This window comes from Exserohilum turcica, assembly GCF_000359705.1.
Source record: "Exserohilum turcica Et28A unplaced genomic scaffold SETTUscaffold_8, whole genome shotgun sequence".
Classification (NCBI taxonomy): Eukaryota; Fungi; Ascomycota; class Dothideomycetes; order Pleosporales; family Pleosporaceae; genus Exserohilum; species Exserohilum turcicum.
The window spans coordinates 1,574,675-1,589,592 of NW_007360299.1; the positions used below are offsets into that span (position 1 = coordinate 1,574,675).

Genomic DNA, 14,918 nt, shown 5'->3' on the forward strand with positions numbered 1-14,918 from the left:
TGATCCAAAGGCTCTGAGATGCCATCTCTCCTCCCACATGCGTGTACATGAAAGCTGAAAGACCATGCCGAACAAAAAGGAAATAGATTCGAGGGAAAAGGGTGGTCCATCAGCGCTGAGATATCCGGAACTCCCGTTTTTAGTGACTTTTGTATTGACTCGAGTCGAAAGATCCCTCTTCTATCCTGCGGTCGAGTCGATCGGCGCCAATGAGATCTACACCCTATGCCATGATAGTCGTCATCGTAACCCATCAATCCCCGCTGTCATTGCAACGAGTCGCCTACTTCCTTCGGAAAGAGCAGCCCTCGGTCAACCGCGCCTTGCCACCAGTGGGCTGGCACCTGTGCATGCATTAGCCCCTGCCTCTACAATGTGGCATCTTGTCCGAGAAAAAAAAACTTACAGGACCTGCGAGCAGCCCTGGCAGACGACGACTGTGTTGGCGTGCGAGAAGACGGTCGTGATGGTGAAGCATCCGGGGCACTTGACGTCCATGAAGAAGGAGCGGGGGGCGGGCACAAGCGTCTTGAGCTTGTGCTTGCGGGCCTCACTAAATCGACAGTTAGTCGCTGGGCGAAGGCGAGAGGGAGGGCGTGTGAGCGTACGCGGCCGGGGTGGGGTTGAGAAGGTCAACTGCGAGAACCTGCAATGCTGTTAGCCTGCATTCTGCATTATTCTTGTCGTCGTCGTCGTTTCGGCGCAGCGCAATCGAGCACGACATTGCGATTTCAAGGCATGTGGCAAAGTCCCGACAGTCTCGTGTGCCTGCCCGCTAGCCCCTCGCAAAACGCTCTCTGGCGCCCTCGCACGGTCACACTCACCATATTGACGGTTTACGGAGAGTCGTGGACTGGTTGTTGATCGCCGGCGGCTTGAAGTCGATGGATTGGGCGCGAGAGTCGAGGACGCGGACGGCTTGAGGAGAGGAGAGGGTGTCAGTGTGGAAAACCAGTGTGGGCGGGCCATGCGTGGTTAGCCGACGCGCGCTAACGTCGTCTTGGCTCTAGCCTAAACACTTTTCACCGACGACTAGGAACACAAGATTCACGGACAAGGGCGCCATGGAAGCGTTTGGCAATGGCTCATAATGAGTCTTTGTGATTTGTAGATTCGTCGTATTGTCAGTGTCCGGCTGCGTGAAGCAGGAATGCGCAACATGGCGCAGCGTAGCCGTGCCACCTTGGAGCTCCCTGAACGCACATTCACATGTAAAGAACATGATAGTCTATCAAACTGTTGCTTCAACTTCAGCAACTCCATCATGAGCTCATGCATCGCCCAGGACGCTATGGTCTTGATGACCAGCTTCCCCGCGTCTTAGGGCAAACAACCACGTGAACAAGCATGTAGCCGTCATTTCGCATCAACACCAGCCAATCTCTTGACGACATTATTGGACTTTGTCTCTGGTAAAGTGTTGGAAGTAGTAAAATTATCTGACTGCATACGCATTGATTTGAATTGACATGCAAACCCATCCCAGCATCAAAGCATCAAAAATACAATAAGTACACCTACAGAAAAGAGGTGGCAATTTGGTGCACATCGGACCGACTAAGCTCATGTACTCAAGTGCAAGCACACGACACCCAACCGCCGTTGGCTGTTTACAAAAGCATCAGCATGCATCCACATCTGTGAATGGTCAGAAGTCATGCCACATGCAGCCTTACAACACGCAGCACGCATGCTCGCTACCCACTCTGTTCATGCTGACTACTCGTCACGAGAACACGGTTGTATGGGAAAGCTCACCATCTCTCTCTCTCTCCCTCTCTCTCTCTGCGTCTGTCTGTCTTGGCGTCCGCTAGAAACAAATGTCTGGAAGCTCCACTGAGCGCTAAAGTGCGAGGTATTACCGCAACTGAACTGGTCTAATCTGACCTTTACCCCACTTAGCGTGCCTGTGGTGGGACAACTCCGGGAGAACTGGGGGGTTGCGTACTGGATTCCGGTATAAGGACAGCGAAGTATCCGAACCAACCCTACTTTTCAATCCAGTAGAAAACCGAGATATTTTGATCTATTTCAAGCAAAGAGATTGTGTGTGTGTGTGTGTAACGAGAGCGATTACGAAAGAAAAAAATGGCAGCACAAGAACTCAACGCGCAAGAAATGGAAAAGGCGAGGAAGCTGAACCATGTACCGTGGGGCGCAGAGTACGAGAAGATGATATCGGGGATGCTGTATGTATTCAGACTTTTTCCTCTCCTTGAACAGAAAAATAGTCCTACCAGTACATGTTTCCTCAGTCCGAATTCCCCCCCACTATACCTTAGTTCCACCTTCAACCCTCGATGTCCAACCACCAAAACAAACCCCCCAAACTAACCCCCAAAACAACCCCCACAGCTACAACGCCTCAGACCCAACCCTCAGCAGCGCGCGCTTCGCCGCCCGCGCCTTCGCCCACAAATACAACACATGGTTCCCACCGGCCGACTCCACACCAGACGGGGCCACCGGATTCCAGGTGCTCGCGACAGAGCGGCTGAAGATGCTCAAGGGGATTCTTGGATATGTCGGTGATGACGAGGTTTGTAAGTCTTTGTTTCTTTATTTTTTTTCTTGAATTCACCTATCCATCCATCCTTTATTCACTTATTCATGTATTCAATCATCCCGCAATTCGACATTCCCCCTTCTCGCATTAATTACGAAAACAAGTCATCGAGCCACCCTTCAACATCGACTACGGATGCAACATCTCGTTGGGCCCACGCTTCTACGCAAACTTCAACCTGACGATTCTCGACTGCTCGCTGGTGACGATAGGCGCGCGCTGCATGTTCGGTCCCAACGTGTCCATCTTCGCGGCCACGCACGAGGCAGAGGTGCAGAGCCGGCGCGATAACGTCGAGTATGGGCGGCCCGTGGTGATTGGGGATGACTGCTGGGTGGGAGGCAATGTGGTGATTTTGCCGGGGGTTACGATTGGAAGGGGTGTGACGGTTGGAGCGATGAGCGTGGTGACGCGCGATGTGCCGGATTTTTGTGTCGTCATGGGACAGCCGGCGAGGGTGGTTAAGAAGGTCAAGGAGGTGGAGAAGTTGGAAGGGGATGCGTGAGGTATGATATGGACAGAGAGGGGGGGATGCAGTCACAGTAAACATCAAACATCAGTCTAGAGCGCAAGCTACTCAACAAGTTGATCTAACATTACGGAACCTCACTCTAGCCAAAGGAAAATGAAAAAAAGTGAAAAAAAAGATAAAGCTTTTCAGCACAGAAGCGACGGGAGGCTTTCGCCAGTTATCAAAGAGTGCACACGTGCATACTCTGTCTCCGAACAACACCCAACGAAACAAACGAGAGAAGAGAAAGGAAGCCAGCACCGAAGCCGAGCTACAAGCAAGCATGTACAATAAAGGTATAAAGGTGTCGAACAGAATAACCAAAAGGCCAGGAGATCTATGCTAAACAGCATGCTCCATCCAAGAACAAAGGAAATGCACCTCGCAAGAGGGACCCAACTTGCCCAAGACTCGTCTTCTTCCTTATCCAACCATAGCTGAGTCGACATGGCTTCTTCATAGAAGCACTGAACCGGCGACAGTAGAGAGTTGAAGGATATCAAAGATGTTGAGGTGGGAGATGGCGATCATAAGGGCTTTTGCGGTAAGCCCTTTGATCCAATGAAAAAAAACGGAACACGTGACAAAAACAGGCGCAATATCGGTCGAGCTATTCGGGCCGGGTAAAGGGCGAGTAGCTTAGAGGATGACGCAGCCGCCGCTCTTATCTTTGCTGGTCTTGACCTGGAGGGCGACACGAGCAGCTTCGGTGAAGGCTTCGTTGACGCCTCGATTCTTCATAGCAGAGCACTCTGGACCCATGTTAGTCTGCTCTGATAATGACAAGGAAGTACGGCCGTACCGAGGTATCGCAGTGCTTTGATCTTTTCTGCCACGCGCAACCCCTCGTTGTAGTCGATGCATGGCTTTTCGGGCTGCTGGTCGTCGGCGTCATCGTCATCTTCCTTTTTCCGCAAATCGCACTTGAGTGCGACGAGCACGAGTTTAACGTCAGGGCAGTTTTCCGCAATCTCGCCAACCCACTTGGTCTCTACGTTTTCAAGCGAATCCGGCGAGTCGACCTGACTTGGTTAGTAGTAGTCAGGAGAGCACAGGGCTGCGTGGTCGCACCGAGAAGCAGAGCATAATGGCATGCGTGTCATCGTAGCTGAGCGATCGTAGTCTGTCGAATTCTTCTTGTCCAGCAGTGTCCCATAAACTCAGCTCGACGTGGGTGTTGTCAATGTAGATGTCTGGAGGACAAGGTCAATGCGGTGTTGTCGACGTTGAAGTGCAGAGTACAAACCGTGTACATAGTTTTCTACAGACAGAGTTAGCAGGGTTGGTGCAGGGCGCATGAGGAGTGCTCACCGAATACCGTGGGCTCACTGGAGGGGCATGGTCAGCCTGGGGCGCCAACATGGACGGCGCAAGCCATTACTTACTATACTGTTGGGAAGTATCTGTGCACCGGTCAGCAAGGGATGCGCGAGTGCAGCGCGTTGTCAGACATACCCTCGTGTGAAAACATTCAGTAGCGAAGTCTTGCCGCATGCACCATCGCCTCTGTCCAAGGAGTGTTAGCCAAGTCCCGTCGCATCATCATTGCGACGCCAAGCTGAAGAGGCTTTCGCAAACAAAGGCCGCACGCACAGAAGCACCAGCTTGCGCTGCACCGACTTTGTTCCACCGCACAGGGGCATCGTGATGGCCGGGAGGGCGAAAGGCAGCGAGGAATTCGTTCGGCAGGTTCGGGGACGGGGGCAAGGGCGTGCGCGCGTGTTGTTGTTGTTGTTGTTATGGCTGGTGGTGGTGCAGAGGACAAAGGGCGAGGGCGGTAGTGGTGACGAGAGTGGTGGCGAGGGCGAGGGCGGCGGCGGAGATGGCGTGAAGGAGAGTACGAGACGCACGAGAGAGGCCCAGCGGTCGGTGGTAGGGGTGCGGGCGTTGGGTCGGGAGGGATCCAGAAGGCGTGGTCTGGAGAGGCAAACGATGGGGCGGATGGAGCAGTGGAGTTCAAGATGCACCCACACCCACGTCGCATGGGTTAAGCCTAAACGGGTGATTAGTACTGCTCCCGCCCGCGCGACCACTTCACAGCCTCGATGCCATGTGCTCGGGTGTTGGGGCGGCCAATGGTCGAGTGAGCAGCGCGGGCATCGAGAGCAGCGCGAGGCCACGGGCAGTGTGGTATTGGCATGGCCAATAGTGCGGCCACGGGCGGCGACGCTGGGCGTGGTTCAGGCCTGGGGACTGGGGCGAGCGGTTCCAGGTCCGGGGTAGCAACCAGGCGCTGCCACTGCTGCAAAGAGAGGGGCCATGGCCGGCTTATTGCACGTCCACGTCTGCAGCAGCGCCCGCCCAACTGCCACTGCGTTATTGCTTATCGCCGGGCGTTGGAGGCGAAGCCGTCGAGAGAGCGGTGCGATGCATTCATTGATTTCCCGTCGACAGGCCGAGTCCCTGCAGCGCCGCCCGCCCAAAGTCCACACAAGCGCCCGCCTGTTGGGCATTCAACAATGGTTCGCTCCATGCCCCCGCCGCCGCCGTCTCCAACATGCCGAAGCTGTCCCAGTTCTCAGCGGGCGAGTCAGCCGGGCGCATTCCCGTCTGCGTCTTCATGTGCTAGTCTATTGTGACTTGGCCGACTGCCTGGCAAGTCGATAGCATAGCGCCGGAGCAGGCGCCGCAGTAGGTGTCGGCTTGACGGTAGGGCCTTTTTTCTGTTTGGTTATGCCGCCTCGGTGATGAAAAGGCAAGGGCCGGCCGTTCCGTCAGTCGGTTGATCAGTCAGCCAGCCGATTAGTCAGGCCGAGGGGCGAGCGTGAGCGCGAATGGGAGTGAGTGCACACAGCCACTGCGGTCCTGGGGTGTAGGTAAGGTGTGGGTTGTGGGCGTGCTCGGCGGGCAGCCTTAGCCCCGCGCGAGTGGGGCCAACAGCTCTGGCGCGCAGGCATCACCACGACGACGTCCATAGACTACCAGACCCAGACAACACGTCGCCGCCGGCACTGCTCCTCTACCAGCAAACAAGCGTCCCGGCCTGCCTGATATCAATCCGACTCTAGCTCTTGCCGTCCATCGCAGGCCCCTAATCCTGATTGCATTGCATATATCAGCCCGCCCGCCCGCAACCATGTCCGACGACGATGACTTCATGCAGGACTCGGGCGAGGAGGAGTAAGCAGTCACACTGGCACCCACACGGCCTGCTGTCTAACCTGCCGCAGGTACGACTTCGAATACGAGGACGACGATGACGACGAGACGGGCGATGTCGACATTGAGAACAAGTACTACAACGCAAAGCAGCTCAAGACCGACGACCCCGAGGCCGCCATCGACGAGTTCTTGGGCATGCCCGCCCTCGAGGAGGAAAAGTCGGAATGGTACGAGACCACGGCACGCCGGGCCCATGCATGTTCGCTGACGGACACAAAGGGGCTTCAAAGGGCTCAAGCAGGCCATCAAGCTCGAGTTCAAGCTGGCGCGCTACGACAAGGTACGTGTCGCCACCACGGCGGCAGCGGGGCTGTGACTGACGGCGGGGACAGGCGGTCGAGCACTACAAGGAGCTTCTCACGTACGTCAAGTCGGCCGTCACGCGCAACTACTCGGAAAAGTCTATCAACAACATGCTCGACTTTATAGAAAAGGCTGCAGAAGACGCCGACGCCTATCGCTGCATGGAGAAGTTCTACGCCCTGACGCTCGACATCTTCCAGAGCACAAACAACGAGCGCCTGTGGCTCAAGACCAACATCAAGCTCGCCCGGCTCTGGTTGGACAGGAAGGACTATCGCCAGCTTACCGAGAAGCTCCGCGAGCTGCACAAGGCCTGCCAGCGCGACGATGGCACAGACGACCCCAGCAAGGGCACGTATTCATTGGAGGTGTACTCGCTCGAAATTCTCATGTACGCCGAGACTAGGAACAACAAGCGGCTAAAGGTCAGTGTGGCGCCCCTCCCAAAGCGTTATGCGGTGCATTTGTGCTAAAAGGCCATGGCAGGCCCTCTACCAGCGAGCGCTCAAGGTCAAGTCGGCGGTTCCACATCCCAAGATTATGGGCATCATTCGGGAATGCGGTGGCAAGATGCACATGAGCGAAGGCAAGCACGGCATGCGGGCGGCCGAGACATGCAGCACAGGCTAACTGGGACCCAGAGAACTGGAAAGGGGCGCAGAGCGACTTTTTCGAGAGCTTCAAGAACTACGACGAGGCGGGATCGCTGCAGCGCATCCAGGTGCTCAAGTACCTGGTGCTCGCAACCATGCTGTCGGGCTCGGACATCAACCCGTTTGACTCGCAGGAGACCAAGCCGTATCAGAACGATCCACGCATCTCGACCATGACGGACCTGGTCAATGCCTACCAGCTGGAAGACATTCACGGGTACGAGCGGATTCTGCAGAACAACCAGGACCTGCTGCAGGATCCGTTTATTGCCGAGAACATTGACGAGGTGACGCGCAATGTGCGCACCAAGGCCATTGTCAAGCTGGTTGCGCCGTACACGCGGTTTACGCTGGCGTTTATTTCCAAGCAGCTCAAGATTTCGCTGGGCGAGGTGCAGGAGATTGTGGGCTTCTTGATTGTGGACAAGCGGCTGCGAGGCAAGATCAACCAGCAAAAGGGCACGGTGGAGATTGAGAGTAGCACCGACATGGATCGGGTGCAGGCGATGAGGGAGTGGAGCAGCGCCATTGGCTCCATGTGGCAGACTGTGCTGAATGAGGGCGAGGGTTTCAAGTCGGACGAGAGTGCGTCCCAATTTACACCTGGTGGGCCGTCTGGTATGGGATGGAACCAGAGCTCCATGGGCGGCGTCAAGGTGGGGTGGGCAAAGGGCAAGGGTCCTGGGCGGCAGGCGGGCGTGATGAGCAAAGGATGACTTGCAGCATCGGTCGCGCGCTTCACAAGACGACCTGGAACTGGGTTGCCGGGACACAGGACGGAACACTGGCGGTTGCACGTTGGCGTTGGCGAGGCGCTCCTCACCTGAAGAGCGACATGAGACATGCGGGCGGGCAGGCTGGGGGGGGGGCGACGCAGTTTGGTAGCACGAAGCAGGCGGGCGGGCGGGCGGGCTGGGACGAGTTTGGTGCATGTGCGGCGGACATGCTCGGTCAGGCAGTGGTCAGCTGGCTGTATGCAACACGGCCTCGTTCAGTCATCAATGCAACAATGGAAAAGAGCTGGCAGCGCGGGCCCGGGCCCTGGCGCCATGCTACGATACATGGCCGTATGGATGCTAGTGCTGGACGGACGCAGACGACGACGACGATGACGGGACCGCCACGGTGGGGCGCGAGGGTGTTTTGGCCGTGGAGCCTGAGACTATTGAATTGGCCATGGCCGTGACGCAGTGCATGGGTTGCGTATAGGCTGGCGTGGGCGGATTCGAGAGCGAGGAGGGTGCGAGGGAGCGTGTGGGTGCGAGCGTGGTTCCCGACAACGGCACTACGCTCCGGGGAAGCGGGCGCGGGACAGGGGGCCGCCGTGTCGAGCGAGCCTGTCAGCGAATAGCCTCGCCCACGCCGCGCCTGACTCGCTCTTGGCGTGGGCTCGCTACCCTCGCTGCCCTCGCTGCCTGTGCCTGTGCCTGTGCCTGCCTCCCAGCTTGTCTCGGCTGCGCGGGACCTTTTTATTACTTTCTTTTGCATTTGCCTTTGCCTGCCTCGTCGACCCTCGCACCAGCCCTCATGGCCGCCCACGACGACGAATCATGGCCGCCCCGCCGCACCACCCCCCGACCCCCGGCCAGCTGCCCTCACCATACGCCGCAGCGCCGCAAAGAAGGCCGCCTGGCGCCTTGGGGCCTTGGGAGAAGGGCGAGGGGGCGAGGGGGCGAGGGGGGCGTGCCTCGATGATAATCATCATGATACTGCCACGGCCGTGTCTGGCAGGATTCCGCCGCGTGACACGGCATCTTGCTGCTTGTCGATCGCATGCAGCACCACCACCCAGCACCACCAGCCTCACCTCAGGCCCCGTCAACGCCAACGCCGCCGCCCCAGCTGCTGCTGCTGCTGCTGCTGAGCCAGGCCCACTCCAGGGGTGCTTGTGGAGGGGCTCTCCGTCGCCCATCCCATCCTGTCCATTCTGCCGCGGCTCTATGCTCGGCGATATCGTCTTCAATGTGATGTGATGGACACCAGAGTCAGAGTGTACTTCAATTTCCAGACGCGGGTCCCAGCAAAGACTAGTCGGAACTGACAGTTCCATATCACACGCTGCCCATGCCTGTTGCGCATACAGTGCCGCTTCGCCTGGGGGCAAGGAAACGGGCCATGGGTCATGGCCGTTCCCCCCCCCTCGCTCGTAGCAGTTGCTTTTGTCTGATGCCTTCTGGCGCGGATTGAATCTGTGTGCCTCTGAGCCTCTGTGTGTGTGTGTGTGCATGGCCTTTTTTCTTCTTCTCTTGTACGCCCTCACGCCCACACTCTCTTTCTCTCTCACTCTCACACACACCTTTTCCTTCTCCCTCATATATCCGCGCACGCACACATATACAACGATACATATACATAGACATAAACACACTCACTCACCCATCCTTTCCCCGAGCCGAGCCTCTCATTGGTCTTCCCATCCACCCCCCGTCTCCCGTGCAACGAAAACAGGGCTGTTGCAACGCGGCTGGACAGAAAGAAAAAAGGGTTGCAGACTGTTTTGGTCCCTGGCAGGCTGGATCCCACTGGCAGGCTGTGAAGATCGCTCCTCTCTTTCCCATAGGCATATTGGCGCTGTGCCCCTGGACGCCCGAGGGTATCACAGCAACGACACAGCTTCCAGCCCGGCGCCGCGGGTCTCTGCACCTACTAAAAGACGCTGCTGCCCTCGTACTCAGCAGCTTGCGGGCGAATTGTTGCTGAGATCGATGCGCATTGCCGACGCTGCGGTGCAATCCTTGCGTCCAATTGCCAGACGCCAGTCACGCCCACAGGCGCCCACGCCAAAGCAAACCACCTGAGGAAACAGGCCCGCGGCGGGCGGGGGGGGGGGGCAGAGCGCGAGCATCGCAGCTCCCAACGCACACACACACTCACACTCACACTCCCACACACACACGCACACACATACACGCACAGCACGCCCTTCGCCCTCGAGCCCAGATAGCCTCGCCATGAACCGGCAGTCGGTGTTGACGGGCTTCCACCACCCTCACGCGCACCAGCACCCGCACGCGCATGTGCACCAGGGCCACTATCGAGTCCCGGCACAGAGCCACTACCAAAACGGACTGGCGTTTGCTATCCGCGCCCCGGTCCTTCCTCCCGCGAGCTACAACCATCACCACACTGGCCACCACCACCGCAACCCCCACCTCAACATGGCCGCCTATCCCTCCGACGAAGACTATGCGCATCTGCAGAAGCTGTCGAGCGAGTACGAGCCCGAGGCCACCGTGAGTCTGCCCTTCTGCGCCCGTGACTTTTGCACGCCCGCTGACCGCCCCCCAAGGGCCCACTTGTGGGCGAACGCCAGAGCAGCGCCGCCATCACGACGCAATATGCCACGGCAGACCCCGTCTTCCAGGTCAAGACGGCGGCGCTGCCTGCAAAGTATGCCTACTTCCGCACCTGTCGTGGCGATGGCCACTGCGGATGGCGGGGTAAGTTGCCAATTGCATCTTTGCGGTGCTGCTGCTGTTGCGGCCAGTGCTAACGCCAACAGCAATCGCCTTCACCTACTATGAGGCCCTGCTGCGCCTGGCCGACGTGAACAAGTTTGACGAGGAAGAAGCCCGTCTGAACTCGCTCGGCAATCTCCTTGACCACATTGGCTATTCGCGCGACATCTGGATTGATTTCGCCGACGAGGCATTCGAGCTCTTGCACAAGCTGGCCAACTCACTGCGCAGCATGGATGGCCAGGCTGCCGACATCCTGCTCCGCACCTTCAACGACATGGGCGAGTCCATGGCAATCATCACCTACATCAAGGTTGGTCTCGAGTGTCTCTTGTTTGATGCCGAATGCTACTAACGCTCTGTCTAAGCTTCTGGCCAGCGCCTGGATACAGACGCATGCAGACGACTTTGTCCATTTTATAGACAATGGCGACGTCAGGGGATACTGCGCCAACAACATTGAGCCCACGCAATGCGAAGCTGACAATGTCGGCATTGCCGCCCTTGCAGAAGCTCTCGTCAAGCCCGCCGGCTTTGGCATCGAAGTGTGGTATCTAGACCGCTCACCAGGCGAGGAGATCAACCGCAGCTACTACTCGGAACCAATAGACGCACATCATCGCCCCATCGCCGGTGCCCCTATGCTGAGGCTACTCTACAGGCCGTAAGTGCAACACCAAGCTCCTGGCCTCCTCCTCTTCCTCCTCTTCCTCCTCCTCCTCTTCACTTGCTGACTGCCGCTAGTGGCCACTACGATATTCTGTACAAAGCCGAAGACGTGGTTCAAGTCCAGCACCAGCCTGTCCCTCAGCAACAACCACTCCACGTGGCCATAGCCAACTACAATGACGAATTCATTCCGGCTGCAGCAAACGTTGGCGACGTCATGAACATGATCCCGGGAATATATCCCTCAGGCATGGGCCCAGGCCAGCGATGGCCTTCACTGTCATACGACTTCAGCCCCAGCCCCGCTTCTCACGCTCAGGTTACGCCTGTCCAACCGTACGCTCCAACGCCAACGCCAGTAACTCCGGTCAGCAACTCACACTTGGACTTTGTCACACCCATCCACACAGCCAATGCGAGTCAGTACAACCCGCCGAGTCACCACAACATCCACCTCGAACAACCCCTGGTGACACTCCCAATACACCCTCCCCCGCCCCCTGTGAGCATCAACCAAGCCGCCCCCATGGGCGTTGAACGAGGCGGTCCGTTTAGGCCATCAATGTACGAACTGGAGCCTGGTTTCGGGTCTGCGATGCAAGTGCAGCAGTTCCAGACGTCAATATTTCGCAAGTAAGCATTAGCCTGTCGCGTGCCTGACCTCTTACTTACCCATTCAAGTTCTCACTTCAATACGGCGCACTTTATGAACCCAGACTTTGAACCCGAACAGTGGTGTCCAGAGGGCGAGTATGCCACGGGAAACAAAGGCCGGCACAAATGACACTCGTGAGCATGTCAATTTATACGGTTTCGGTTTGCTTGCGCGCTTCTCACGGCTTTTCTCCAACATGTTAGCGACACCTTGCTCACAGCCAGCATCTTCCACCATGCGGTCTTTCCACACTGACGACGAATAACGACCAACACCTGTTACTCTCTTTCGGACCAATCATCAGTTATCTTTACACATGGAAAAGCGACGGCACTCTGAGTGCCTATATACGGGGTTGTTTTGGGCATGCATCTGCTTTTACACTAGCATCCATCCACTATCTATTGTTTCTTCCAGCGAGGGCGGAGTACTGTACCTTCTTTCTTCCCTACCAGCCAACCCCGCAAGGATTCACGACTGTGATGAATACCAAAGACTATCTGCCTCAGGGTGATCGACTTTAGAGTTGAACATCTTTATCATGGCTCTCTTGTTTCTTCTCTCTCTCTCCCCATCTGTAGTCTTATTAGCGATCAGTCATCATGTCTCGACATATTTTAATCACACAGACACCTTCTCTGAGCTTAATAATACAATACACTATTCGGTATGCGTAGTCTTTTCTGTCGCTGCACCCATCGGATGCATTCTCATCCACGATTGGCCTAGCAATACGAGAGATGTCTGAGCGACCAGCAAGGGGGCGGGGGGAGGGGACGACGAAGATGTGTTAGCAGGAATCGAAGGTTTCCAGATGGGTACATTCCGCATCACATCTGGGCGTTCTCCCAAGGCCTAGGCCCTTTATTTTGTGTGTCACGCATCTGAGCACGCAGACACCTGTCAGCCAGAAGAGACATGGCTGCTCAGGCATGTTTTTTCACACACACACACACACAGACACAGACACGCAAAAAAAAGCAAAGAAATGAAGAATTCATCAAACACCCGACATGGTGGTGGTAATATTCCTTGGCAACACCACACCATACCACACCACACCTGTGTCTGTGTCTGTGACATGGGATATATGACGCGTCCCCTTTTCTTTTCTTTTCTTTTTCTTTTTTGATTTTGATTTTGATTACTTACTCCTTCATCTGTTTTTTTTTGTTAATGCTGGGGTTTGGGGTTTGCAGATACCGGGCTGGCGGGTTTGCGCGGGAGGGCGGACGGGGCGGAACAAGGCGGGCGGACGGGTTGAAGGGGGCGGGCGGAACAAGGCGGGCGGCGAAAAGTCAAAAGTTAAAAGTCAAAACCTGGTCCTGGTCCTGGTCCTGGTCCTGGGTTGTTTCAAATTACTGCTGTTCGGTGCAGTGCGGTGCGGTTCCTGCGGCTGCCGTGGATGTGGATGTGGACATGGGTATGTCTGCTTCTGCTTCTGCGTCTGCGTCTGCTTCTGCGTTTGTGTGTGTCTGTGTGTGTGTGTCTATGTGTAGTGGGGATGCAGGCGTGTTGGTGGTGTATGTTCAGGGTGTGTACAGTATGTTAAGGGTTGAATGCGAGGCGAGGCAAGGCGAGGCAAGGCAATGCAAGGCAAGTAACTAAGTGATGTGAGTGATGTGAGTGTTGGATATGTAACATACATGGGAACTGTGACTTGACTTGGGACTGTGACTTGAGATTTGGAACTTGGGACTGACTAGGGGGGACTTGGAACTAGGAATTACGATTGATTGACTATCTTTCATCTTTCATCTTTATCTCGTCTTTATCTCGTCCTTTTTTTTACCGCATTTTCCATCACCTTGTTCTTGCCTTGTTCTGGTATGGTCTGATTTAGTATAGTCTGATTTGATTTGGTCTGATTTGGTCTGGTTTGGTTTGAGAGCGACAATCTAAATCTATCTAAACTCTAAATGAAACCGACTTTGTCATGAACAAGTATCTAATTCTTTTGCTTTTTTTTTGCTGTTTTCTTCACGCTGTTGTTGTAGTTCAGGTTTGGGTTTGGGAGGGATGATGTTGTTGATTCTGTTTCTTCTGTCTGATTCGTTTTGTCTATGCTTATATGTATAAGTAGTGTGGTTCTGGGATGTAATGGTGGTCATGTGATGGGGTATGTGAGTTGTATCAGTGGGTAATGTCGAATGTGGTATGAGATATATATATATGTGCTGGATTGGTAGTGAGTGAACTGGGTAGGGGATACCGAATGGTATTGGTTTCATGACGTTGATGGAGAGAGATGGGGATGAAGGAATATGTGGAAAGGGATGTGTGGGAAGAAGAGGCAAAAGGGGGAATAGAAAAGTTGGGTATGTATTGCACCCGCTGTCTTGCGGGATTATCTGGCTGGTAGATAGATAGGCAGGTAGGTAGGTAAGTCACTCGATCTATGCCATAATTAGTTGATATAAGCAAGAAAATAACCAGTGTGATATAGCTAAATAGTAACACATTCCCTAACTTTATTTCTGCCTTTACATCAAACACACATACGCAAATCTCCCACTTATTCACGCACACACACAATAATCCCGCCAAGCAAATGCAAGCAAAATACCCCCCACTCCTCTCCTGCACCATCATCTTACCCACTCCTTTCATGCAAGCCCCAAACACGATCGATGCAATCGATCGGAGAAGACGACGCCTGCACCAACTCCCGAAAAAAAAAACCCTTCGCTCGCTCCAATAGCTACATACATGCAAGCCCGCCCCCCTTTTACTCATGCAACAGAATCTAAGAGAGGAAGGAGGAGGGGGGGGGGGCGCGGCCCAGATTCACACCCGCAGATTTTTCTTTTCTGCAAGTCTTGATTATATTTCCCCATTTGATTGCGTACTGGTGGTTTGGCCTGATTCGGGTCGGGACGGGGACCGAAGGTGTGTGTGTGGTGGGGGGGTGGGGGGGGGGAGGAGAGAGGAGAGAGAGAAG

General features: G+C 55.5%; 4 protein-coding genes across 4 annotated transcripts; 2 read left to right on the forward strand and 2 right to left on the reverse strand.

Moving 5' to 3' along the window:
- Positions 1–283: 283 nt before the first annotated feature.
- On the reverse strand, positions 284–1,066 carry SETTUDRAFT_157561 (uncharacterized protein; the record flags this gene model as incomplete). Its single annotated transcript, XM_008032867.1, has 4 exons — positions 284–344; positions 407–553; positions 609–646; positions 1,064–1,066. The coding sequence occupies 4 exons, from the start codon at positions 1,064–1,066 to the stop codon at positions 284–286; spliced, it is 249 nt and encodes an 82-aa protein (XP_008031058.1).
- A 2,650-nt stretch (positions 1,067–3,716) lies between these two features.
- SETTUDRAFT_99634 (uncharacterized protein) lies at positions 3,717–4,720 on the reverse strand (the record flags this gene model as incomplete). The annotated part of the gene is made up of 8 exons (XM_008032868.1): positions 3,717–3,829; positions 3,880–4,099; positions 4,149–4,270; positions 4,324–4,338; positions 4,389–4,405; positions 4,463–4,480; positions 4,533–4,583; positions 4,671–4,720. The coding sequence occupies 8 exons, from the start codon at positions 4,718–4,720 to the stop codon at positions 3,717–3,719; spliced, it is 606 nt and encodes a 201-aa protein (XP_008031059.1).
- Positions 4,721–6,064: 1,344 nt separating this feature from the next.
- SETTUDRAFT_166048 (uncharacterized protein) lies at positions 6,065–8,226 on the forward strand. The gene is made up of 6 exons (XM_008032869.1): positions 6,065–6,197; positions 6,248–6,406; positions 6,459–6,519; positions 6,572–6,967; positions 7,029–7,128; positions 7,184–8,226. Exons 1-6 carry the CDS (start codon positions 6,154–6,156, stop codon positions 7,909–7,911), a joined length of 1,488 nt encoding a protein of 495 aa, XP_008031060.1. The 5' UTR covers positions 6,065–6,153; the 3' UTR covers positions 7,912–8,226.
- A 2,115-nt stretch (positions 8,227–10,341) lies between these two features.
- On the forward strand, positions 10,342–12,541 carry SETTUDRAFT_174325 (uncharacterized protein). Its single transcript, XM_008032870.1, has 6 exons — positions 10,342–10,428; positions 10,485–10,635; positions 10,698–10,966; positions 11,022–11,317; positions 11,398–11,955; positions 12,004–12,541. The coding sequence occupies exons 1-6, from the start codon at positions 10,354–10,356 to the stop codon at positions 12,104–12,106; spliced, it is 1,452 nt and encodes a 483-aa protein (XP_008031061.1). The 5' UTR covers positions 10,342–10,353; the 3' UTR covers positions 12,107–12,541.
- Positions 12,542–14,918: the final 2,377 nt, after the last annotated feature.

Excerpts from the sequence above, each read along its gene's own strand:
- SETTUDRAFT_166048 (XM_008032869.1), top strand. The coding sequence starts at position 6,154 with ATGTCCGACGACGATGACTTCATGCAGGACTCGGGCGAGGAGGA. Across the intron at positions 6,198-6,247 it reads CAGGACTCGGGCGAGGAGGA|GTACGACTTCGAATACGAGG; the intron begins GTAAGCAGTCAC and ends AACCTGCCGCAG. Across the intron at positions 6,968-7,028 it reads GGAACAACAAGCGGCTAAAG|GCCCTCTACCAGCGAGCGCT; the intron begins GTCAGTGTGGCG and ends AGGCCATGGCAG.
- SETTUDRAFT_174325 (XM_008032870.1), top strand. The coding sequence starts at position 10,354 with ATGGCCGCCTATCCCTCCGACGAAGACTATGCGCATCTGCAGAAGCTG. Across the intron at positions 10,636-10,697 it reads TGGCCACTGCGGATGGCGGG|CAATCGCCTTCACCTACTAT; the intron begins GTAAGTTGCCAA and ends TAACGCCAACAG. Across the intron at positions 11,318-11,397 it reads CTGAGGCTACTCTACAGGCC|TGGCCACTACGATATTCTGT; the intron begins GTAAGTGCAACA and ends GACTGCCGCTAG.